At 33.4% G+C, this 27758-nt stretch overlaps 1 protein-coding gene across 3 annotated transcripts; it reads right to left on the reverse strand.

Annotated features, from left to right (window-relative positions):
* Positions 1 to 27519, reverse strand: LOC137822942 (protein MICRORCHIDIA 6). Of its 3 annotated transcripts, XM_068627971.1 has the most exons (21): positions 27422 to 27519; positions 26500 to 26565; positions 20800 to 21129; positions 20535 to 20609; positions 20391 to 20425; positions 20051 to 20129; positions 19813 to 19902; positions 19663 to 19738; positions 19131 to 19209; positions 17194 to 17322; positions 11684 to 11782; positions 11482 to 11583; positions 11255 to 11401; positions 9013 to 9111; positions 3480 to 3531; positions 3260 to 3371; positions 2234 to 2424; positions 2047 to 2156; positions 994 to 1073; positions 756 to 798; positions 1 to 340 (listed from the first exon to the last, which is right to left on the reverse strand). In XM_068627971.1, the coding sequence occupies exons 3-21, from the start codon at positions 21119 to 21121 to the stop codon at positions 248 to 250; spliced, it is 2013 nt and encodes a 670-aa protein (XP_068484072.1). In that variant the 5' UTR covers positions 21122 to 21129; positions 26500 to 26565; positions 27422 to 27519; the 3' UTR covers positions 1 to 247. The 3 variants fall into 3 exon arrangements, 2 of the variants coding, with proteins under 2 accessions (XP_068484072.1, XP_068484071.1); XR_011083026.1 differs by lacking the exons at positions 26500 to 26565; positions 27422 to 27519 and adding an exon at positions 21991 to 22222 and having other exon boundaries at positions 2234 to 2446; XM_068627970.1 differs by lacking the exons at positions 26500 to 26565; positions 27422 to 27519 and adding an exon at positions 21991 to 22236.
* Between the last annotated feature and the right edge of the window lie 239 nt (positions 27520 to 27758).

Raw genomic sequence — 27758 nt, forward strand, 5'->3', positions numbered from 1 at the left:
TAGAGGGGAAATATATGAAGTTTTAATTGGATGTAGTTAAAGTTTGAAGAACTTTACATGAAGAGATGGCTCACTTCCATATACATGGTAAAGGAATAGGAAGCCTGGAAAACAAAGACTCAGACCCTATCATCCTTTAAATTCCTCAAAACCTAAGGAGCCGCAGACTTAAAAAAGGATTAGGCTATACATACAACATTTCTACAAACGACCAACCAAAGAAGAAAAAGAAGTTACAGCTACAACACTACTCTTCTTTCACGTCTAGTGACTTTATTTCTGCCAAAAGCCGTTTATACTCATCTTGGGCTTCTTGTATTTTACTTTTAAGCTTCACCACCTGTACAATCATAAGCATTTCTTTCAAATGGATATTCATTCTCTCAAAATACAGCAGAATATCTAATTTTAACAAACTTCAACCAAATCCATAGAAGGTAACAAACTTTTGAGATACAAATCTTTAACCACACTTTTTTAATAGAGATTTATGTTTATATTTTATTTTCTTTTGTTTTACATTTAGTTGAGAATGGCGGAAGAAAAATACTTTTGCAGGTCCGGCTTTTAAAGTTTCCAAAAACCAAAAAGAATAAAGAACTGGCTATCAAATTATGTCAATGCAATTCCACCAACCGTATAACGAACAGAACACTACGCATTTTATTCTGTGAATAAAGAAGTTGTCACTATGAATTTCGCAGCAAGAATATGCAAAGTAACTTCACCAAACTTTATTACTTCGTAAAAATTACCTTGAGATTAAGTTCTTCTCCTGTCTTTTCAAATTCTAGACATCTGCAGGGAGAAGATTGTAGGCCATAAATGAGTTCGGCAAATATTGGTAAAATCAAAATGAGAAAATGAATGTAATTGTACATAGTTTCTGTTTGCCAGCAAAAGTGAGAAACATTTGAAGCCGATCCAACTTGATGAGCAGTATTTCATACAAATAAAACTCATCAAAATAACTGAAATTAAAAATATACTCACTTTGCATGCAGTTGCTTATTTTGATGAATTAAATGTAAATTCTTTTGGTCTCCCACCTGGTCAGCTGGAGTTGCCATGGTCTACATAAAATGCAAGGGTAAAGTTGGCATAAAAAACCTTTCCCAGATTGTGGCAAAATATGAACTCCAAAGAAATCAAGTAAATAAATGAGGAGTTTCTCCTGAACACTAGATAGATACAATACAATACAATAAATGACAATACCAATAATAATGTCAGAAATACAATTTCTGGTATTATTCACAGAGGAGCAATTCCATAAATAGAATACAAAGACTTAATAATTGAAAATCCTAATTTATGATGGATATAATCTATCCCTACAATTTTAGCTAATTTTTCCCATTAAGCCTAAGGCTTGGTTGAATATTCTGCAGTTCCACACTACCCAAATTGTCTGATTGGTCAAGGGTTCTCTGAGTATCAGATATTTTTAAGGTTTGAAGTATGGCAATGCAGGCCTAGAAGGAATACAGTGGGATAAAAAAAGGGTTGTGGTGTTGTAGCAATGCAGGCCGTGCAGGTTAATACAGTAGAAAATGAAAGGGGTGTGATTTTGCAGCAAAGCAGGCTGCACAAGAGAATACACTGGCTCCCAAGGATTTAAGAGCATCGATACTATGTCAGAAAAATTGTTTCTGATATTATTCATAGAGGAGCAATTCTTCTTAAATAGAATACAAAGACTTAATATCTAATTTATGATGGATTCTATCCCTACAATTCAGGATCAATGATGCTGTACGACAAATATAAAATATATTGTCAACCTATTAATCGTCCTTATTATCCTCCCAATTATGTAATTAAAAGTGTATAAAGAAATATTAACTGCAGCATAAATCATGGGATTCTGACAAATAGCGATAGGAAAAAAAGGAGCCAAGGGGTACCAATAATGGAAACAAATTTGACAATCACCATTGTTGAGTTACACTACATGTTCCCTAAGTAAACGATACTATTGGAAAATATGCCACTAAATGATATGCACTAACAAATTTCAACATTGATGAAGAAGCAAATGCAGACCTGTTTATTCTGACTGAAACCAACACAGGCTACATTATCTGTGCTTGCATGCTCTTGCGTATTCATAAGGTCTACCAGTTCATGTGTCTTCTTCCTCTTACTCTGAGAACCTGAAAGAAGAAACATTAGCTAGATAAAATTGGTTAAGCTAATGGTATAAGGTTTTGTTTCTCATGAAAGCGGTTACCTTGATCCAAGCTTTGCAGATTTTTGGAACATTGTAAGGAATTCCCGTATGCTTTTGCATTGACGAGAGAGGAGGAACTTTTGTTCAATATAACTGGTTTTTCTATAGTCAGTGGATTTTGCATTGATGTAACCCCAGGTGTAAACTTCCTTTTTTCTTTTTTGTATCCAAACAATGTACAATGTGTATCCCTGCAGAAGTTTAAATAGAATACTGGACATGTAACATATTAATGTTAAACTAAACTAAAAATATGCCGACAGAAGAAGGCTCTTCCTTTATGCTAAGGCATGGGAGAGGAAGAGTATACTACACACAGTCTTACCCTTGCTTATGCAAAGAGTATGGGTGGCAAAACAAGCTAGTCCAATCCATCTGCCCACCACCAGCATGCCAAAAACAGGTTAGGGCAGGTTGACCCACCAAGTAATGGCTGGCTGGAAATCATGGCTTAGGCGGGTGGGTTGGATGGCCGGAAGACAAGTCCACCAATAGTAGGAAAAAAAGTTCCATTTAAAAAATTAATCCAAATTGACAAATTTAGTTAAAAGACCTAAAGTATATTAAAAACTTAACCTAAATTTGATTTTGCATTAAAAACAATAACACGTGTTTTGACTTCCTAAAAATACTAAAAAAATACAAAGCAGGAACTCTAAGCCTAAACATAATAAAATTTAATTTTCTTAAAAAAAAGGTGGACTGGCAGACCAGGGTTGGCAGGGCAGGCTGTGGGTTGAACAACCTAACTCTGCATGGCATTTTTTTGGGTCTGGAGTGGACCCATTTTGCTACTCCTAGCACAGAGGTAGTTTCAAAATTCAAACTCATCCAACCAGTGCCAAGGCGCAACTTTACCGTTGCACCAGGACTCACCCTCTTAGTTATTAATTCCAAAAAAATTTAAAAATATTCAAACATGAATGCATTTTGCTTGACACAACTTAAATTACAGAAACCAACGGTTGGCATGTTCCAAAATAGAGCAGGACAGGTAAGACTAGAGATCACTAGAAAACACTATACCAGTATTCCCATGTCATCTCCTTCAAACGCACTTCAAGCTTTTGAAACAGGGAAGTTCTCTCAAAATCTTGTTTGTTATGCGTTGGCTCAATAAAATCTGCTTGCAGGATACCTGAACTCACCATAGATTAATTGACAGTTAGGAACCCATACACTGTAGATGCAGTACGTCTCTAAATATCAGATAAAACTTGAAAGTGCATAGTAACATATTACTCACCAACAACTCCTCTACCCCTACTGTCCAAATAGTTTACAACCTGCCAAAATGGCTAGTATATAGAAAGGGTAACAACAGTATTAGAGTAAAACCAAAAAAAAATGGTAAATCCATGTTAAAGCAACATTAAAGCAACAGAGAATATACAAAATGATTTAAAATGTCTAATTTTGTTATTTATAATATTTTTAGAAGAATATATATTCAAAATGAGAAAAAGGAAAACTATGAAGTGGACAAGGAATCCTTTGGAAAAGTAAAACATATGACAATGCAAGAATAGCCTTCTCCACTAAGTGAGGTCGGCTACATGGGGTCACACAATGTCGCTAACCTTGGCTTGAAACCTAAGTTCTCAAGGATATTATTCAGCACGAAATCCCTTATAAAAATGTATAGTGTCCTTCAAAGGCTCTCTATCCATTTTTACAAGGCCAATGCCTTCGGACTCTCCATACTAGTGTTTGCCTACACTCTAGTAACCTTTTCTATTCAGCACGAAATCCCTTATAAAAATGCCTAGTATCCTTAACAGGCTCTCTATCCATTTTTTACAAGGCCAATGCCTTCGGACTCTCTATACTAGTGTTTGCCTACACTCTAGTAATCTTTTCTTCACGTCTCCAAACTAACTCAAGTGACTTTGATATCTTTTCCTCAATAGATATTATAACATAATATTTTGCATCCTTACCTTTTCTTGTATAGCCATACATCTCTTTTAATGTATTCATTTGATAATGCTACATTTTTCTCTTGTTGTGCCATTAAATTTAAACTAAACATTCACTACCAAAATTTTAGCTTTAACAGACACGACATGATCCTCCATTTACTTTCGTGCTCATGAATCTATTCCATTTGCTCTTTCCTTCAGAGCCATTTAACATACCAGATTTGTTTGCACAACACTTTATGGCCCTTATTCCCCTTTAGCTCCCTTGCACATTGTTCTCGAAACCGATTCTCTCTCCTCCAAGCTTAACCATGGTTATTTCAAACACTCATAGACAAAGTTGACCCCCTTGTTTTCACCAATTGCCCAACTCTTTCAACAATTTGATGGAAGCAAACTATTGGGCTTTTGATATCAAACCTTAGCTTCAATCAAGATTAAGAAGACCATTTTGTTTTGACCACAAACTCTTATTCTGTAACTAACTGCTAACAATTGAATAAAGATTGATGCCCAACTTTGTGTCAACCAAATTCATCATTCATCCTTCCTTAGAGCAAATTTGTCCTGCTTATGAAGCTTGTGATGTTGTTTGGGAACAGGCTGAGGATTTTTCTACCAATGACATCCAACAACTGTACGGCTGACTAATAGGCAAAGTTTATGACATCATATCTCACTTTAACGAACTCAACCCTAAAAACATAATCATATTTAGATGATCTTGATTTTGCCACATCTATTCCAATTAAACTTGAATTCTTAGTGAAGCGATTTGCATTTGGAAATTAGTAAAGTAAAGTTGGGTAAAATTATCACCCCAATGCAAAAACCTACACTTTTGTCACTTCTCAAACTTGTTTTAAGAAGCAAACTTCACTTATCTTTTATAAAACCAAACCTTAATGAACTTTTCATATTGTGAAGAAATGGAGTATGGAATTAATGTAGGTTGTTTGGTGGGAAAAAGAGATGAAAAATAACTTAAAAAATGGGGGTACCTATTGTACTACCTCTTACCTAATTCTATTCTACCCGCCTATTCTTCTCTCTCCTCATCTCATTTATTTCTCTTCAACCACTTGAGAGAGAACTATGCAAAAAAAAATGCTTAAGAGATTGTTTCATCTCTGAGCTGATTCATTCATAAGAAACCTTAATCAAAGAGATTTTTTTTCTAATATTCATTATGATATTTGGGGACTAAGTTGTGCCACTTCTTTTGGTTTTAATTATTGTAACTTTCATTGATGAATTCTCTTAATCTACTTAGGTTTATTTAATGAATGTGATAATGCTAAAAAATATTTTTCTACTACATTTTCATCTTCCGAGGGAATTTTACATCGATCAATGTCCTCACACTCCACAACAAAATAGTATAGTAGAGAAGAAAAATAAACATATTGAAATTTTATGCTCTATGAAGTGAACACTAATGTTGTGCTCATCATTAGGGAGATGCAGTCTTCACTGCCTTCTTTCTTCCTTAAAAATAAAGTTCCTCGCTCTATAATTTTTTCAAAATACCTTTTGTATCATACCTCTCCACATGTGTTTAGGTGTACTTGTTTTGTTCATAATGTCTTTTCAGGTCTTAACAGGCTTTCTAAAAAAACTATTAAGTGTGTCTTTTTTAGGTATTCTCGCCGTAAAAAAGGGTATAAATGTTATTCTCCCTCAACCAAAAGGTATTATATGTGTGCTAATGTTACCTTCTCTACAAACATTTTTTCTTGTCCTCCATGGAACATTCTTCATTTGTTCAAAAAGTCCTTCATGTAACATCCGGAGATCCTTGGGAGTATACCAATGTCGAGCACAAATAACTCCTTCATCTTTGTCTAAAGATCCTCGTGACTCAAAGCCTTCACCACCCATTTCCCATATCATAGATTCTTCATCCTCCTCGCCCTCTTGTCTTTGATCATGCTTGGCCTACTGCTCTTAGAAAAGGTATTCGATCTACTCCTATTCCATATCATGTTTATAAAGTTATCATTGTCTCCTTCATATTCCTTCTTTGTTTTCACCTTGTCCACCATTATTATTCCTAACAATGTTCATGAGGTTCTCGTCCACCCTGAATGGTGATAAGCCATGATTAACGAAATGCATGCACTTGAACATAGTGGTACTTGAGAGTTTGTCTCCCTTCCTCTTGGGAAGAAGCCTATGAGTTGTAAATGGACTTGACCTCACATTGATCATTGGAATGTTGAGATTTGCACTCTCAAATATGTAAAAGGGATCCCAGGATAAGCATTGTTGTATGAGAACAAAGGAAAATACTCAAGTCTTAGGGTATTGTGATGCAGATTGGACTGATTGTTCCATTGACCGGAGATCTACCACTAGGTACTGTCTATTCCTCATAAGGAATCTTATATCTTGGAAAAGTAAGAAACAAAATGTTGTTGCTTGATCTAGAGTAAAAGCTGAATAGATATATGGACCTAGCTACATGTGACATAAATTTTGTGAAAATGAGCAAATGAAATTGCATTACATCAACAAAGAGCACAACAGTGTAGGTTGAATACATTGTTTTTCCTCTATCTTATTTATTCAAGTGGGTGTATAAAGAATAGGTGAACTACTGTAAAACACCATGTGAACTTAAGAGTAGAAAACTCAAAGGAAAATTATTCTTTAGGATTATCACTCCTCAAAATTTTAATAACTTAGCCAAACTAATTTTTTATTACATTAAAAGGCAATAGTTCAGATCAATCTTTCATCAAATAAATCAAAGTATAGCTACAATACTCATAAACAAATGCAACAAAATATCAAAATTCAAAAGAGGAGACCCAAGTTGGTCCCCAAATATTATAATGAAATATAGAAAAACAAAGTTACATCACACTTTAGGTCTTTCTGGAAAAGAACATTTAACTTGCATGTTTTCCCTAATTAACGTGACCCACACTCTAGGACTTGAAGTTTGTCAAGTTAAGGAACCATTTTCTTCAGTTTGATAAGTATGGATGACCCATACTTGACTACATGATAAAGTTTAGGAGAGGAAGAAGCAAAACAGGATACAAAACATCTAGGTTCAAGATAATGGAGTCCCCTAACTACATGTCCTTTGCCAATCACTACACCCATACCACACTCCTATATAATAAGCATCAAAGGTTGCAGAACAATTTAATGACTTGGTTACTTGCCTCATAAATGTGGTTAAAAGGGTGAGTAGGGAGAAGGACAAAATTTAGGTTCAAGAAAGGAGAAAGGGAAACTAACAACTTTGGACCCAGTGACTACAATAATAAAATGAAGAACTTTACAAGAGGAAATGGAAGAAAACAAGGAAGTATTACTCGAAATACTATTAGAAGAGGCTAAATGAAGAATCCAAGGACTATGACATTCCATGGTTTAAAAAATGTAGGCTATTGACAGACCAAATTAGGTGGAAAATTGTTCATATATGTTAGATTTTAACCTCAAATATTCTGGATATCTTTATCAAAAAAACTTTGGTTCCAACTTCTCAAATTTGAAGACATTGACCATCTTGTCAACAAAGCCATGTAAAGAGAAGCAATATGACCCATCCTCTTGTAACAAGAGAATTGAGGAAGTTCACAATCACCTCGTCCTTTGTTTCCACGAGCTACCATTGCGTGAGTAGATACCATGAAAGGTGATTCAACAAAATCATGATGATTTTATTTTGGTATGAGTGGGAAAATAAAGCAACCCATGTTAGGCTATCAATAGATCGAATTTCTTGAGTAGTCAGGATTTGGTCCCAAACATGATCGAAATTTGGTTGCATGGCATGAAGGATCACAACTATGTAGAACTAATCCAACTTCTTAATATCTTCAAAATAATTAACTACAAAGAACAACTTCAATTCCTTAGTAGTTGGTTGGTTAGGCTTCAACAATTAAAGAAAGTCATATCATGATTGGGTTTGTCTAAGATGACAATTCATGAGTAGAGTTAGAGACGTTTGCATATCATTTGCAAAAATATTGTTAGTTTCATTCTAAAAAGAAATATGAAAATCCTTATCCAAGTGATTATGAAAAACATGGCCAAGAAACCAAAGCACAATAAATGTAGACCAAAAAAGGACTTGGCTTGTCTAGGGTCCATTTCAAAATCGAAAACAAAGAACACGAGGGTAAAAAAGGGAAACTCTCAAGGTCCCCAAGAGAGCCTACAAAGAAAAAAAAGGTTGGAATAGAAACTACAGAGGTTGACAATGGTAGCATGTGAACTACACCCACCTAGATTATCTGCCAAAGAGGTTGTGTTGGTAGCACCTAATGAGGAATCTACCTTCGATACCAAATGGGTTCTCCAACGCTCGATGATGCACCGCAAATCTAGTGCTTTCCAACGCGAACTATGGTGGCCGACAATGGTTGATAGTGACAATGGATACAAGATTTTCTATTACTCAGTAAGACAAACACAACCAAGTGCTTGTCAAAGAGACAAGGTGACAATGGCTAATAGTGAACTAACCACACAATGACACAGACAAATGGAATTGACCTGCTTTGCTACCAACTTGAGAGAGAAATATGGAAAAAATGATTGAGAGGCTATTTCACCTCTTAGCTAATTCATTCATTTATAGGAATCCTTACATCAAAGAGATAAAGAAAAGTAAATCAATCTACACATGTCAAATTGGTAATGCAATGCATAAGTTTACTTATTCTAATAAATAAAGAGGAAATGCATGTGCTTTACACGAAACATAAAATTTTACCCAACCAAATACTAAAATTTATAAACAGTTTACGGATTGATCAATCACAAACATATACATACATATATACACACACAACCAACTAGAAATATTAGAACATTTTGGGTTAAAATTACCAGTATGAGTCGATTCTTGTGATATACGTTGAAACCATGGATATTGACTTGAGGAGCTTCCTTAAGAAATCCAATTGTTGTGACTGTCAAAGCGGTTCCCTACAAAGATAATTCAAATAACAATACTTCAACAAAGTATTAAGAACTACAACTAGTGGAAGATAGTTTTTTCTCTACATCCCAAGAAAATTGTCAAACTAGGCTTGTGAGGTGTGCTTTCCACATACATCCTAGTGAAGAATTTGACCGAGGGTTAGTCAACCAAAGCATTAAAGAGAAAGGCATTACATAATTCATTTTGCTTAAGAGGCCATTCACAAGTAACAACGTGGGAGAAAATTAAACAAACAACTGGTTTGGTGACTAGAGAAAAAGTTATATTGTAGCCATTACATAATTGTTAATGGAACCCCTTAGCCACAAGGCGAGCTTTGTACATGCTAACAAACCCATCTAGATTCTCTTTGACTCGAAAAACTATTTGCATCAATGGGTTGGTAATCATATAAAAGAGAAATAAGGGACCAGGTACTATAGAGTGGAGCACTCAAGGCTTTTCAATCCAAGTAGGATGAGAGTTCTTGGTTTTAAAGATCATGGTTGCACATTAATGAAAATAGTAGGGTGAATAAATGGTAGTATTATGCCAGACTTGGAATGACTTTGCATTAGGTGTGTTTGTAGGTAGGTAGTGGACTAGCGCCTTAAGATTGAGGAGTTGCAAATAAAGAGGATGATGTTGTTAATGAAAGAGAGGATGGTGGAGAAGCAATGGGGTTTGAGGTAATTGGTCTCTTCAAAAGAATTATAAATGTAGCATTGAAGGGTGAGACTAATGAATCGGAGAATAGTTTAGGAACACACTTGTATAGTGAAAGCAAAGTTCATTGAATAGAACATCTTTAGGGACACGGATTTTTTCATATGCAACAATGTAGTTGTAAACTTTGTGGGAGATAGAAAAAGAAAGAAATATGCACTCTTAAGAATGAGATTGTAGTTAGGTGTGAGCAAGGGAAACCATGACCAACCAAATATGTGCTTAAAAATTGTAGTGAGGTAGTAGGCCAAAGAGCTTAAAAAAGTATGGAATGTCAAAATGAAGAGATAAACACTAGTAGTGGTGAATTCATGATCCAAAAATTGGGAGGCATGAGCAAGATGTGTAAGGCCAAGATCCACAATATGATGATGTTTTCTTGCCACAATCCCATTTCGATGATGGGGGTGTGGGCAAAGTAGCTTGCAAAGAAATTGGCAAAGTAGCTAATGAGATAGTCACTTCAACTAGATTGATTGAGGCGAGAGTTTGCTTCTCAAACTTTTCAAAGCACGCTTCATGTAAAAAGAGAACCTCCCCTCATCAATTGTCAGTAGATGAAATTTGTTATTGATTAGTGAAAAAGTATACTCAAACTCCATTCCTTCAATCATAATTTCAAGTTGTTCTTTGGCAAAAACAAAAATCATTGGTAGTGGTTAACACATCAACCAGCACTTGAATATGGAGTTGATGTTCAAAAACATAGCAATTATCATGAAACGTATCATGTAACTCCATGTAGAGTCGATGAGCTTTCACATTAGAATACAAATGGAATCTCATCCCAAAGCTGCCACAATGACTTGCATGATTGCATCCTATAACAAAAGTGAGCATTTCTTGTGACATGGAGATTGGAGCCACAAGAAGAGAAGTTGATCTTGTTTGCACACAAGATACTCATCAGTTATGCAATTGGCATCACCATCCTCGGTTGACACAAGGTTCTTAGAAATTTTAGGATTAACAAGGAGAAGATGAAAATTGTGTCCCTTAATAATAGATTCAACCTTTATATTTTTTGGAATCAAGCTTTTGAAAGATTGAGTGAGAAAAAATAGTTGTCACCATTAATGTTGGAGGAGCAAAGGTGGAGGAAGAGAAAAAAATCTAGTCAAGGTATGGATTGTTTTGAGCTACCATATTAGAATTTACATAGTAGGGAAAGAAATTGATTTTACTACAAAAGCTTAAACTATTTATAATTATATAGATATGAGTAAACTATGCTAGTAAACTAACTATAGCATAGGAATCTAACCAGAGTAAGGATAACAAATTGTAACTAACAAAGTTTAGGTAAGCTAATAAATTATAACAAACTAAGTTTAAAAAGGAGATATAGTCGAGAAATGTATACACTCGAATACCTCTCAATTGACATATAATTAAAAATATTCCAAAAAGTTAGGCAATAACCTTTGTAGATCCACCAATTAATGGTGCATATTTAACAAATTGAGGATATTTAAGATCATCAGCAATGTTGTGTGGCTTCACAACTTGCCCACGCAATATAATTTGAAATCTTTCAGGAATCTTCAAGTACAATATGGACAAATATACCTGGGCAACATGAGAATATTAGACTCAAGAAAAATCAACCTTAAATTTCCACTGCACCATAATTTTCTAATAATGCATACATGTAAGGAGTAACGAAACCGATTAGCAATGTGATCCTCATTTACACTCTTCCAGGCTTTAAGTGTATCAATACGCTTGACATCCCCGGCAATACGAATATCCTGCATATAAGAAGTACCCCCTCATTAGCAGCAAAGCAAGATTATAAAAACAAAATAAAGTAAGAAAAAATAAAACCAAAAAAAAAATAATAAATACAACCTTAGAATTTGTATCAAAGTCTAGCTCCAAATTCCCATCATCATTGCACCACAAATTGTAGATAATAACTTTTGTACCATGAGATCCAATCTCATCAAACTACAAGAGGCAGTCAAAATAAGCTACTAATACATCAAGATATCATCCAATATCATGAAACAAATGAGTATATCATTGTCATAAATACCATGTAATATGTGAGACAATTGGAAATAGGGGCATTTAATAGTTATTATCTTTCTAGTAGTTCAGTTAATGATTAGCATAATTCAGTGTAGCTTAGGGAGTTGTGTTGTTTTCATTGTTTTCTAAAAACTAGTAGTTGTTATTTAGCATATTCATAATCATTCTTGTTATTGTTGAGCGGTAAAGATACTTGAGCACATTCAAAAAATTCCCTTTCATTTTTACTTATCTTTTGAATATCACGAGATATTTATTTATGTTTAGGATATTGTATTATTTATCTTTAGGATATTATGAGATCTTTGTTTCCTATTTATTTTTTTCCTCATTTATTATACCTTTCAAAAAGGCATATTAATGATTGTACATCACATTCAACCAAGATACAAACTTTGTTCCTTTCGTGTTGATATTTAAGCTCCCGATCTTGGGAGCTAAATTTCCATTGCTTAATATTGCTCATTGTGATTATTCATTGCGACACAATTTATCATCCATTGTTTACGTGATTACATTCATCACACATTGTTGATATGGTGTTCATCACACATTGTCCACATGTACTCTTCATGGAAGAGAAAATCATCATTTTGAGCCCTAATACCTTCTAAATTTGGTGGGTTCTTTAACTATCCACACTACATGTAAATACTACTCCAAAAGGGTGTATAAAGTTGAGTCGCATTGAAAGGGGCCATCCTCGTAGAAACAACTCAAATTACAAAACAAATCATTCTCTTCCTAGTTGATCACTTTGGTTAGCACCTTTTAGATATTTGATGTTAAAATGGCCTTCCTACATAGAGACCAAGAAGAGAATGTTTATATGGAGATTCCACCCAAGATTTGAATCTCACAATGAAAAGATTAAATGCGTAAGATGAAACAGGTTTTGAATGGCTTTTATTATAATTATTGAAATAAGGGTTAAATCTTATACAATCAATAATATCTAGATTATGTATAATTAGGAAAGTTTTTATTTATTCTCATATCATATCTATTATTAGAGGATATCATATCTCCTCTATTTATTGTTTTGATTACATTTTCTAAATATAAATCAAGCATGTGTTGTCTTAAAAGTACATAATATCTAAAGCCTTTTTCAAAATCATGCTAGCCCGCAAGACCCATTGTCTTAGAAGGATTTTGTTTATGAAGCTTTCTATTTGATTTGAGGGCATGCCTCTAGCACTACCTCCGGTGAGTTTTTGGCAAACACAATGTTTAAATCACACAAAGTTTATCCAACCAAACGTCAACAACAAACACCCATCCACACCCTCCTGAGCACCTTCTGTCTCGTCATAGCAACAACTTCAACCAACAAGCCCAATGACATCGGATGGCCAACCAACATAGGCCCAAGTCGCCTCCTCCATACACTCCTTCCCTTGTGGTAGTTGAATTGAATTTCATTAGGTTGTCCAACCTACTTTTCTCCCTCCAATGATATTAATCATTCCCTATTTTATCATCATTCTCCACAAGGATGTATTTATTTCATTGTATGCATGGACCACATTATCACAATCAATGATAAGGAGGGCATTGTCCAACTAAATCAGTTACTTGACCAAAAGTTTAGACAAAAACTCTTGAGCACTTGAGGTATTTCATTGTTATAAAAGTTGCACAATCCAAGGATGGTTAAGTCATATCTCAGAGAAAATATAATCTCAACATTCAAGAAAAAACAAAGATGTTAAATGCTAAGCCTATAGACACACCAATGGATCAAAGAGTCAAACAAGTACCTAACCAAGGAGACTCATATTCTCATCTTGGGAGTGTTATAGATGGTTAGCTGATAAGTGAAATTAACTCACAATGACGTGTCCTAACATCGCCTTTGCATTGAGCGTCGTAAGTTAACTTTTAACCTCTCATTGTCAAGACCATTGTGATGCAATTGTATGGATCCTAAAGTATATTAAAAATGCTCCTGGCAAAGGCTTCAACTTCGAGGTAATGTATTCTTGTTGGAGGTAATTTAATATCATCGAAAAGCAAATGGCAAGATCAAGTGCGTAAACAAAATACAAGTGACATTAGTCACTATGGCTAAAACAACTCCTTAAATTGTTTAAATTTGAAGAAAGTTCCCAACTACACATTATATAAGACAACCAAGTAGCATTCACATTGCCTTTAATCCTATCTTTCACAAGGACAATATTGAGATGGATTGTCATTTCATAAGAAAAAAACTAGTGTCCAGAGACATAGCACTACATTTGCAAACTTTAGTGAACAATTGGTTGACATATGTACTAGGTCTCAAGGAGAAACAAGGATTGATTATATTTGCAACAAGCTAGGCACATATGACTTGTATGCACCAACTTGAGGGGAGGAATGTTATAATTATAAAAATAAGGAATAGATCTTATATAATCAAGAATATCGAGATTTTATATATATAATACATATATTAACAATGTTTTTATTTATTCTTGTATCATATCTTTCTTATTTGAAGATATCAAATCTTCTCTATTGAATTGATTACATTTTCTTAATGTGAATAAAACATTCATGTTGTTTCCAAAATACATGACTTCAGCTCGATGTCTCTCTTTCATGTAGTTTAACACCTTTAAATGCTATGAAAGATTTACTTAAGTCATCTCCCTAAGATACATGCAGAGCCAAGGTGAACATACTTTATCCATAAAACACTCTCCTAATGGCAAACCCACTCTTCTCCAAGTAAATGTAGACAATAAGATCGTTGCAGCGACAATAAGACAAAGCGACATATTCCAAAAGAAATATTGCCACTCCTCTTGAGATGAAGCAGTTGGGTAAGCTGAAATATTTCCTTGAATATAGGTTGTCTATTCTAGAAAGACATATTTATATCCCAAAGGAAGTATGCATTTGATCTTACATAAGATGACAGAAAGTTGGGATGCAAAACTACAAGGTACCCATTGAGAAAAACCACAAAATTGGAGATAAAGAAAGCCCAAGAAACAAAACATAGTTGCCCAGTCTAGTGCAAAATCTAAGTTTTGAGCCATGTGAGATGGCATGTGAAGGATTATGAATGAAGACTATCCTTAATGACCTAAAAGTTAAAGATGAAGGCCCCAAGAAATTGTTGTGACAAAAGTTTAGATATCATCATTGTCCATAATCCAATCCAACATGACAAAACAAAACAATGAAGTTTGTTAAAAGATATAATTTGATCATGTTAGAGACATGATTTGATTACATTCAAGAGGAATATGATATGATTTGATGAGAAAATATCTTATCAAATATTTTCCAATATTAGATATTGATTTTGGTCGTTATCATTGTATCTCTTCATTATAAATAAGAATATGCGTGAGTACACAATGTGAAATTCATTATATTCCTTCTTGACTTCTCTCTTCTCAACAAGCTATTAGAGCAGTACCATCCTTCGTAACCTATTTTGTCAATAATCCTTTCAGCATAGTATCAAGAGCCAAACGAGAAGGGAACTAAAACCTATTTTGTCACTAATCCTTTCAACATGGTATCTAGAAACCTTGTATGTCTTCTAGTTTCATTTTTTTCCCTACCATGATTGTTCACATAGAATACACTTTTTTCTTAGTTTTTCTAGCGAGTACGATTTATAACAAACATTATTCTGACAAATATTGTTTACCACTAACACTTTTCCAACAAATATTGTTTCTTGCCAACATTTTCTCAGCTAGTTTTATTCATCTTTTAAGTTTTCCCAACAAGTATTGTTTAGTGTTGAGATTTTCCTAGCAAACTTTTTCTTCTTGTGAGTTTTTTCAGTACAACAACCGCCACCATTGTCACCTCGTGCTATGACCATTTTTCCTCTCTGACAATCGACATGTCTCTAAGCATTTTTGCTTCCCATAGGTTGTTGCTCTCAGCATTTTTGCTCTCCAACAACCAAGTACATTTACTTTCGGACAATTGCCATGTCCTATGAGCATTTTTGTTTCTAGTAGTAGCCATATCCTATAAAAAAAATTCCAACAATAATTATGCTATCTAACCATTATTTCTTTTTGACAATTGTTACCCATTTTTGCTCTCTAGTAGTCATCATGACCTCTAATCATTTTAACAACCTTGACTAATACAATACATAAGCCCCACTTGAAGGGGAGTGTTAAAGATATGATTTCAAAGGAAAAAACATTGAAGATAAATTATCACTTTGAAAGAGAGAAAGTCATGATTATGTACTAGTTTTGTCATTATTTACTTTCTCAACTTCAGCAACCAACTATCTAACATGTTTACCAAGTCTTCAAGAGCTTTATGTTGATGACATTTGAAACAAGTTTGTCTCATGATACACATGCCATAGCTTAAAGGGCAATGTTCTTATTATGATAGAGATATGATTTTATTACATTAAATAGGGATACATGATATGAACTGGTAGGAAAGTATCTTACCAAATAATATTTCCCAATCTTAAATACTAATTTTGTATTATTTTATCTCTTCATTATAAATAAGAATACCCATGTTTGTAAACAACAGACAAAATTCATTACATTCCTTTGTTTCTCTCATCTCAACATGGTACTAGAGAGATACCATCCTCCATGTCACTCATTCAACAAGATCAATAGACATTTCATCAAAGAAAAGTGGGAAGTGGCCTAATTGTTACAACTCGTACCTACAAGACTCCAATAAGACCTCCTAGTGCTAGGTTTCAAGATCTTACGGGCAAGTTGGGAATGATTGATATTCATTCACCAACTTGAAGGGGTGTTGCAACTGTCATGTGATATATGTGATTTATCTTTGGATATCATTGGATTTTAGTTTCCTATTTTCAGTTACCTTCCTATTTTCCTATTTCCATTAAGATTAGTGATTGTACAAGACATACTTACTATACAAATTCTGTTTCTTTGAATACAAATTTAGCTCATCAAATCAACAAGAATGTAACTAGAATATTTGGGCAGGCCTTAGAACTAGACGTTTGAACAATGTATGTGAGGCGTCATGAGAAGACGTTATCATACAGACTAAAAAAACTGCATACAGGCAAATACAAGACACACTCAACATATATGTGAAAATACAAACAGAATACGTGTCATTTGGTGCCAAATCTCAAACTATCACAACAAATAAATTTATAAGTAACAAATGAAGAATTATAATTTAGCATTCTGAAACCCTAACATTGCAGTCCCATGGAAAGCCTGTTTTGAAGGGGCTGGATAAAGGTCAGGAAAGAAGTCTAAAACCAAACTATTTATACATGACGCTAGTATATTTTAACAAAGTTAGACAATTATTAGGGTTAAAGGGAAAATGTAGAAACTGACTTGTTTCAGAAGATCTGCCTCTGATGAATATGGTGACCAACGCAACAGCAAGGATAAATTAGACACAAAATGGTCATTGCCATTTAATACTTCCAACGATCCAGTCGATGTATTAAATTCATAATTCACCTGAAATTGAAAAACATAAGTTAGTGGTGTAAGTTGAAACTAATAGAAGCTTCACCGTAGAAAATTTATCAGTATAAACAGTGCATCAAATCATCATTGTCAACCAGTGTAGTTAGTCTCGGGGGTTACACAATATGATTCCCACAACTTGATATGATATGGTACAAGATACGCATGAATCACAATCCAAATGTGGATCATGCAATTCTGAGTTGCCGCAGGTCACACCAAAGCAGGTCAGGTAAAAAGAGTACCCCACCCATTCTCTCCTCTTTTTCCATGTTGGTTGTTGGTTTTTGGCTGAGCAGGTCTGGGCTTGTTTCTGTGTAGCTTGTCCCCTGTTTTGGCTGCTGTATTGCTGCTGTCTTGTTGTTCTAATATTTATGTTGTTGTCAGTATTTTACTGGTTGGTTCGTCTTTGTTGTATGTTGCTGTATTTTATTGAAGAATGGGTCAAGCTAAAATGAAAAATGTTGATACTACTTGACAGTAATGTGAAAGTGTTCCCCCACACAGTCTTCAGGTGAAAGAAAATTTTGCTCCCATGTTAGTTGAGTGGAGCTCCAAGAATGAAACATCATCTTGCTCGAACAAAGGCAATGTGAGTGTTTGTGTATATGTTCCAGATGATGTTAAGGAAATAATTAAGCTATTCGAGGATAAAGAAAAAAGGAAAGATGGCAACCTAGACTCTTTGGAAGAAGTAACAAAAGGATAGGTTGGGACATCTAACATTTTCAAACAAAAGACAAAGAATGAAGTGTGTAAAGATAGAGAGATGTTGTGATTCAAGAAATTAGTAATTGCAAGAATGATAACGCACTACCATTTAATTTGGTAAGAAGTCCTCTTTTTGTCAAACTGTTGAAGGTTGTTAGAGAATATGGCAGGGGATTCAAGGTTGTTAGAGAAACTGTCAAACTGTTGAAGGTTGCTAGAGAATATGAGGCGAGGGTTTCTTCTATGAGAAAAGGTGGTTCATAAAATCCAAAAAGGTCTAGAAAAATATAAAAAGGATAGGGAGAAATGGGGATGCACCAAGTGTTTTCCAAAAACTGCCATGGAGGATTTTTCGAAAAGAAAGGGTACGGTCATACAACCCAAAATTTAAAAACCTAATTACCTACCGGCCACACAGCTGTTCTGTTTCAGCAACCATATAGCACCATAGTTGACCCACTTCAGTGCCACCACCTGTCCCTTTCTCCTGACACAGTCCTCCTGACACAAACTGCTGGGTCCATATTTCTTTGTCCTCTTTTTTTGCGCACCACACTCCCCTCTTTTTTCTTCTTTTCTACTCAATAAATATGTTTTGTTGTTATTTCAAGTCTAGAACTTGAACTATTATATATTTATTTTGTAAATTTTAAATATAATTAAGTATTGTTTTGTGGAAGCTAATGTTTACTTCAAGCAAGGGTTGAAGAAAAAATGAAGGTCGTTGCAGAACACTTCGCGGAAGGTGACGTGAAGCAATGTTCATGGAAGCTATTGGCCCAAGAGAAAAGAGGAATCTACTCGTGGTTGGAGGTAAATACATAATTTTGTTTTGTTTCCTAGTGCTTTTCCAGTGACTCAACCATCATTGTATTAAGATTGTTCTTTTTTTTATTGTACTAAAAAATAAATATTTCAATACTTATTGTACTGAAAGCATATTTTACCCTTGTATTGTTATTTAAATTTCTAAACTTGTTATCATTATGAATTGTGTGGTTGCCTTCCATTATTGCATTGCAATTGTATGGAGAAGTAGCCTTTAAACCAAAACCTTCAACAAGTTAAAAATGAGAAAAACCACTTACCATGGGCACTACTATTCTGTCAAGCTGTGTTTGTGTCAAATACGTATAAGACAGAAGTCCAATGCTTTGAGTCAAAATCCTGATCAAGATAGAAACAGTAAGAAAAAATAATAATTTATTCCCCCCCTAAACTCATACATTGTTGGCTTGTTGAAAAACCTCCCCATCTTCCAGCCAAGAAAATAAGTGCAGCAATAGTCAAAAAGGCCAAGAGGAATCGGCTAAAGATCAATAATGATGAGCGTACATAGAATGGATTAACATTAGAGAGCAGATTATTTCAATTTTTAAAAAACCTAATTATATCTTCACATTTGTCTGAGGTTATAAAAAGAAAAGGAAAAAAAAGGTGAATTTATTCATTTTTTTTCCAATAAAAAAATCAACTAAAATTACATGCACAAATACATCTGAGAAATAATCAATAATACTCGTACTTTCTTCAAGATAATAAGGTGACTGCAAACACAGCAGGCGACACATTGCCTTCACCAACTTTAGTGTGATGTTATGTTCATTAGCAGACGCATACCTATTATTTAGATGGCAACTGAAGACTATGACATCTGCACCAAGCCTCATAGTACTGGTCTTGAAGCCATTTCCATCTAAAAGACCCAATTGAAAAATAAATATGAAAGGGGATATGAAAATGATAGCAAAAATAAGTCAAAATACATACACCGTCCAATAGCAAACTGTGACTTCTTATCTGAAAATCCAAAACTCATGCAACGACGCATTGCCTCTGGATCCATTCCACCACCATCATCTAATTGCCAAGTGTTATGATCAAATCAAAACAATTAGAATCATTGTATCCAGTGCAAATATGAAAGAAAGATTCAGGCTACAAGTTTAAAGCCACAAAAAAGATTCAAAAATATGTTCCTATATAATGAATTCCAGAAGCAGTATACCTTGAATCAGCAATGCTGGACTCCCATCCCTTGGATTTGAAGTTTTATCTACAATGACAAAGGTAGCCCCATTTTGGATCTATCCTAAGAACAAATGTTAACAGTGCAAAAAAAAAAAATAGGAACAAAAATCAAATGAAAATATGTATTGATGGCTTAAAAGATTTTTAAGGCATAAAACAATAACGACAACAGACGTTTATGTTTTACAATAATCCATGCAATGTACTATCAGAAGGCAAAGACAATAGCTTAGAACGCTGCAGATGACAAAAGAAAACGACAATATCACATTTAAAATATCATGCAGTTCAATGATTCAAACATCAGGAATAATAACCTCATCAACTGCATTATCAAGAAGCTCTGCTATGGCTGCAAACATAAAAAAGATAAAGATAAGATCATGGGAAAATATCACCAAAGGTGGTCGATCAAAATGGTCATAATAAAACAAAAGTTTATAAAGATGGTAAGAACATACCACCAAATGCCCACTTATGGGATGTTGCATTTGAGTGAAGGAACATGGGGTGCACGTGTAGATAATTTTTAGCATCTGCAACCCAAAAAGCATAACAAAGAGATAAGAGCTGTAGTCCCCGTGAAATTCAAGCAGGAAGAAAATTGGCAAGAATTCAAGATGAATTTATATGAACTTGTAGACAGAAAATTGTGTAGGTGAGTTGCAGCCATATAACCAATTTAGAAACCTATATCAATCTGACCAGAAAAATATATTGGATTACTTTGGACTGTGACTTTAGAACCAATCCCATCATCATAGTTTCCAGCTTTCCAAAACTGCCTGCACAGGGGTGCTGCACCAATGGGTGAAACATACGAAATGCATGTGTCATCAACCGGCGATGGTCCCTGCTCCAATACACTGGAGTTACTATGACCTGTACTTGGACCATTAGAACTTAGGTTTTCTTCAGAATCCTGTCCAGTAGTATGACTTTGACATTTCTTATCCATAACAAAATCTCCCTCCAACTTAACAGCTTTCAAACAAACTGTTTCACTTTCATCATCACTAGATAAATCCACAATTTCTGTAGGGCCCATGATTATCCCTATAATTACAGTAAATTACAAAAAATCAGGTTAAGAAGACAAAACAATAATGTAACGTAAAGTAACAAAAATGAGGCAGATTCAACAAAATAACGCGTAAAGTATTAAACATGTTTATGATACATTCAGTACAACTTTAGGTACAGCTTAAGGTTGAAAAGGAATTCATGTCACTGAGCGAAATTTTGAAACTAGGGCATAATCCATAAATAGTAGGCAGGCATATATCTCTTAAAACAAACATAAGGGAATAAGTATCCATGGAAATCAAATTACAACGCGTGCATTCATTAAAATTTTATATAGGAATGGAATGCACATCAGCTGACATGACCTAAACTATTGAGTAACCAGCACGATTAGTAGAAGCAAAATTTAACATCATTCGTTTTTCCTTAAAACCGATGACAAATTAAACTCATTATGACAATCTGAAATCTCTTGGCATCACATCACAATATATCTATAAACCCCATAATATGGACATTTTCATTCGAGTTTTTGCTTCAATTGTAACAGGAACAGTAACATTTGAACTTTAAGGAGAGAAAGCCTGGTCAAACAAATCAAACTACGAAAACAGAAAATTATTTCCCAAAAGGAAAACGAGTAGGCAGCAACAGTAACAATCCAACACCCCCGTAACAAAGTGACAGATACATTATCGCAGAATGGAACGAAAAGGGAACGGCGAGGCAGGGAATAAAATCAGGAACTACGATGATTCCATTGCAAGCATAAAGAATTATTGAAAAGAAAGAAGATAGAGTGCGTGGTGGAACGAAAAGCGGTACCTGAGGGGTTAGGGTTTTTTCCGTGTTTTGATAAAAAAAAAAAAAACGCGAAAAAGAAAAGCATACCAGAAATAGAAAAGGGGAATGTGGAACGGTTACAGAGATTGTTATCGCAAAAAGGAAGAGTGTGAGAGGAAAATGGAGGGGAAAAGAAATGGGCGCGTGTTGAGCGCGGTGAGATTCACTAAAGCAACCACTCTCTCTCTCTCTCTCTCTGTTCCGATCTTACGTCTCTCCGGCGTTCATAGGTGCAGTTTAGACCAAATACTCTAACATTTTTGTACAGCTATTCATTAACAAACACCAAACCTTACTTTTTGTGACTGTTTTTTAGTTTACAAATAGTTAATAATTTTTCTTTATATGCATGAATATGTGAATTTTAAAAAAAAATATGTATATAACTTTTATGTTGTGTGTGGTTAAACCTTTGATTTTATTTTTCTAGGGTGGTTAAATATTTTATATTTTTACATGTTTACATTTTCTCTATTTTATTTAAATGTAAAATTCAATTAAATTAATAAAGTAATTACAAAAAAGGATGCAAGGCAATATAGTAAAATTAATTTGGACTAGGGTTGTTGAGAATTAATGATAATGGTTATTAGTTATATTATTGAATAATTAATATTTGTACCTATAATATTTTAAATATAAATTATTTTGAAACTAAATTACTAACACATAATATATAATACACATATATCATAAGTTCATTAATATATATATATAACAAAATATACTCCTAATTAGAGGTGGCAAAATAAGCTAATTTAACTCATTTTATTTTAACTTTAGACCTTCATATGGTCTAATTTCAAATTTGAACATATATCTAATTTACATATAAATTGACAAAAATGTCCTTAACTAAAAAGAGCTGCAGATCAAAAATACTTTCAAAATCTATTTTCTGGAACACATTTCCAAAGTTGGATTTATAGAAACTTTTTTTCAATTCTGAAAAATTTTCTCAAAATACATTTTCATATTTTGTTTGCTGAATTTATTTTTTTTAAATGTGTTTTTTCATTCCAGATTTACTTTTCTATAACGATATTTTGATTTTCAAATTCTATTCCAAAATTTCATTTATGGAATAAAATAATATATTTCAAATTTGTTTTTCTAAAAGGTATTTTTTTTTAATTCCAAAATCTCAAATCCTTAATGAAGGGTAATTTTGGAAATTTCAAAAGTAAATCAAGTACAAACCACAATTGGTAAGTTGCACGGAGAATTTTCCTTAATTTCAGGTTGTGGCTTGTCGTGGCAAAGTGGATTAAAAATCTTAATTCGTCTCGTCAAAGGACGCAATGGTGTGCTAGTCCTCCAAAAAAAATTTGGAATTTTATTTTGTATTATATTATATATATTAAAACTACACTTAATCATAAAAATATTTTTCTAAATTATTAATTAATTAATGTCTCTAATTGGATAAATTAAAATTATTATCATTTTTACATCTTAAATTACTTCATTATTTAATAATTATAAATTAATTTCTAAGCGTTGATGATTTAAGTTACAATAATATTGTACATCTGCATCCTAATAAATAAAATAATTTGAAAAAAATTAATTTATTAAACTATTTTTTTAATTAAAAAAACAGGTTGACAAGTTGGAAACACCAACCTGTTAAGTAGACTCATACCCACTTTGTCATGTCTATTATTAGTAACATTTTCAATTATCCCTCAACAACATCCCAAATAAAACAATATCAATTGAAACATCATTAATGAGACATCAGAATCCTTTGTCACATCCTAATGCACTTCATATGATGCAAACCCAGCCCACAAGGAGATGACCAAGGATGTTAAAGCACACAAACAAAAGTCATCTCAGAGTAGAGACCTCACTAGAGGGAGGATTGGACAAGTACCATAGCACTTAAGGTTCTTCCTGCTAGTCTTTTTAATATTTAGAAAAATGTTGTAAATAAGTTGGGCTCACATGAGGGGTCCAAATAGTAGAATAAGCAAGAGAAGGTTCATATAGCATAATTAAGAGGTGAAGACATAAGAATGGGCCCATAAGAAGTCCATTAGGGTAGAAAGGAAAACCTAGATTCTAGAATTTGTAGGATGGTGCGGTTTTGACCAAAGTCAAACCCTAAAATCGCACTACTTCTCCCTTTCCCATTCTACCCTCTTTTCTTCTTTTCCAAGGCTCCTAAATCTATAAATAGGGAGGTCTACCTCATGTATTCACAAGTTGAAATTTGAGTAAAGTTACTATAATTAGAGTGTGTGAGCATTGTCTCCCTAAACCTTTGTCTTATCTTGTGAGAAATTGAGAGCTCTCAAGTGGCGGCATTTACACTTATCTTAGAGCAAATCAGCAATCCAAGTGGCGTGTTTCGTCTTCTCAAATTCATCTCCTATGTTTCCTTTCGCTCATCTTTTTCCATTCCATTTCCATTCCAATTTCAATTCCAAAATATGTCTTGTTCTTGTTTTTGCTTCTTGAATTCAATTCGGCCATTTATGTTTGTTTAGTTTTCCTTGGTTTATTTCCGCGCCTATTTTGGCATTCATCTTCACCTTTAATTGTGTTTTTCCTTTTGGACTTATGGAAATGAACCTTCACATCTACTTAACACTTGTTAAGTTAATGTCCAGTGGGAATTTTCCTTAGGCGTTTCACTCTTAATTGCTTAACAATCTCAATCTTAAATCTAAAGTGTCACCTAAATGAATCAATCTAAAATCAACTCACATCATCATATCTCTCATATAACACTTTTCGAAAGACACATAGGTATTAAGCATACTCTAACAAAACTAATTTTGTCATTCGATCAAGGTAGTTTATGCACCTACTTATCCAAGTTTGATGCATAAACCTCTTTCAACTTCTCACTACCTAATATCTTAAACTTGATTAAATAACTAGTAAAGCTAGAATATCTCCTTTATTTAATGAAATAATATGTTTAATACTTTGTCACACAAATGGTACTTTGCCACATAAGTTATCCACCATATAGGTACACATATGGTACTTTTCCACATAAGTTATCCACCATATAGGTAGATATCACCCTGAATATCAATACATTAATCATCCATATAAGATCACAAATCTCACATATAATCATCATCTCATCCCACAAATAAATCTATTAATCCTCGTATACATTTTGACATGCATAACATACATTAATCACATATCTCAATCCATTATAATTAATCACATTTCATTTATCAACTCCACAAATCGCCATCGCTTAAGAAACAAGTTTCCTTGCTTAAGAAATAATATATTGTTTGAGTGAGATATCTTGAAAGATCAAATTATCTTCATTACTTAAGCGCTTATCATTGCACCTAAGCATCTTCACCATGTTTGAACAACACGCACATTGGATTTCTTCTAATAAGATCCAAAGTTGTAGGCATTGCTCCATTATCACTTGAGCAATTATTGCACAACTTGAACGCCCTAATGTAAATTCATGTTTTCTCTAAGGTTTTGGGACTCATGTACACCACCATCATTCTCTTGAGCAACATTCATGTTGCTTGAGCGATATACTCCCAAAGGAGAGAAAATTACATTTGCATCTCTCTCACTTAAGGTATAAACTTTTAACTACATACTTCATTGTTTAAATGTTCATGTTGTTGCTTGAACGATGATGAACAATGAGTATAATCATTACACATCATTTGAGTGTCACTTGAGCAATGAGTGTAATAATTGTTGGGTATGAAGTCAGGACCAATTGGGTTGGGCTGACTAGACACCATGTTTAGTGAGTGAGCTTAATCATTGTACACAATTGAAGCGCAAGTGAACATTGTTTCGTGGCTTCAAGTGAGAGATTGTTGGGTATGAAGGCAGGACCAATTGGGTTGGGCTGACTAGACACCATGTTCAATGAGTGAGCTTAATCATTCTATCCATTTTATAATCTCTATTTAAAAAGATCATTGTACTTGTAATTGGTGTGCAACATGATTGAATGAAACCTAATAGTTGCCCGTGTGGATGTAGGTCGCAGTTAGCGACCGAACCACATTAAATCTTGTGTCATTTATTTTTTTTGCAGTTGATTCGTGATTGTGTTGCTTCTGCGTGCGTTTTTCTCATCAATAATTACACACTATATAGGTGTCGCCTGAGTGATGAGATGTTATTTAAACAATATTCAACTTGAGAACACTCATTCTTAGAAAACAAAGAATAAATAATAAAAATACTTAATCCACATGCATTTCAATTTTATTAAAATACATTTCAAGTTCCAATTCATTATGTTATAAAACATACTCAAAGATATAAATACAACACTTTTATATACATATATTTAACATGTCAATCATTTCATACTCCACTCATTAAAAAAAATCATTAAATAAAAGTAAATATTAACTCCCCTTACCTAAATGTTAGCATGTTTATAATCTTAAGCTTCTCTTAGCACTTCCAAAAATCCAATTAAATTCTTGAAAATATTTCCAAACTATCAATTCTTATTCCAATAAGATTCTCCCTTAACAAAGCATACAAAGAAAATAAGAAATAAAATACTCTTAGTAGAGGTCGGACACTTACCAAAATTCAATTATGATAAGCTAGTCTTGCTCCTTGTCTAGCTTCCTCCTTAACGTTATAATCAAACTAAATAACAAAAATGAGAATCTTATATAGACATAGACAAACTTTGGATAAAAAAAATTTAAGAAAAATAAAATTTTGAATGAAAGAAATGATGAATATTTATTCTCTATTCATAAACTTTTTTTATTATTTATCTATTTAATATTTCTATTTTAAAAACTCGAATCTTACCATGCCACTCTTTAACTTTTTCAAAATTTATATACATATTTCTAAAAATATTTATTACAATCCAAACATATTTTATTCATTCTTAAAAAAAAATATCTTTTAACAAAATTTCCTAAGTGCTAAGAGATTATTTTGCATTACATTTTTCACAACTGATAGGTTGTCTTGATCATTGGTACCAATACTATGATGTCTTAACTCATGTGTTTATCAAAGTTGAGTTTAAGTGCTAGCTAATGATAGATAACAAGGAAAAGAAATTAGTAGTCCTTAACAAAAAAGTATTTTATCTCAAATGTGATGCATACCCTTAGGTTTGGAGGAAGGATATATCAATTTCAAGTCTTTTCAATCAAGAAAACAAAGAGAATGTGTTTAACCAAAAAATAAATATATAGAAAGAAAATAAATGGAGACACGAGTCACCTTAAAATGAATAAATAGATTCACCATTTGAATTAATAACTCAAGATAAGATACTATTAAACTTAGTTTATATGGTTTTCCCCTAAACATAGTAAAATAATTGAATTTGAGGTTAGTGACATAAAAATCAAATAAAAAATTCGTGCAAAATCATCTATGAACACTAAATATCAAAACCCAAATTCACTATTTAACATGATACTCACTTCAAATTATGACCAAGATAATAAAATAATAATTGTTTGGATCAAAGGGTTACCTTAATGAAATAAGAAGATGAAGGGTGTGTTTGGAAACAAGCTATCCTTGGTGTAAACGCAAGTTTCAACAAATGATCATAAGAATTCTTACTTCTTTGTGTTCTGCTTCAAAAAGTGAAACAATCTAATGATAATCCAAACACAGGAGTATGAGTGAGAAGCCAAAACTATTCACATATTATGAACCATGAACACAAATCTCGCAATGTGAAAACAGATCAGAATTATATAAGCTAGAGATTTTTATTTTTTTTTCCAAAGGATGAATCTAAAAGAAGAGTTGGAGAGAAATTTTAAAAATGATGGGGGTTAAATAACTTTAGAATGAAAGAGATT

Source organism: Phaseolus vulgaris, chromosome 9 (assembly GCF_000499845.2).
Source record: "Phaseolus vulgaris cultivar G19833 chromosome 9, P. vulgaris v2.0, whole genome shotgun sequence".
Taxonomy (NCBI): Eukaryota; Viridiplantae; Streptophyta; class Magnoliopsida; order Fabales; family Fabaceae; genus Phaseolus; species Phaseolus vulgaris.

Coding starts and splice junctions, on each gene's coding strand:
- LOC137822942 (XM_068627971.1), bottom strand. CDS start 21,121: ATGGGCCCTACAGAAATTGTGGATTTATCTAGTGATGATGAAAGTGAA. Junction 20,426..20,534: donor CCATAAGTGGGCATTTGGTG/GTATGTTCTTAC, acceptor TTATGTTTGCAG/CCATAGCAGAGCTTCTTGAT. Junction 2,425..3,259: donor GAGATGACATGGGAATACTG/GTATAGTGTTTT, acceptor AAACTTCTGCAG/GGATACACATTGTACATTGT.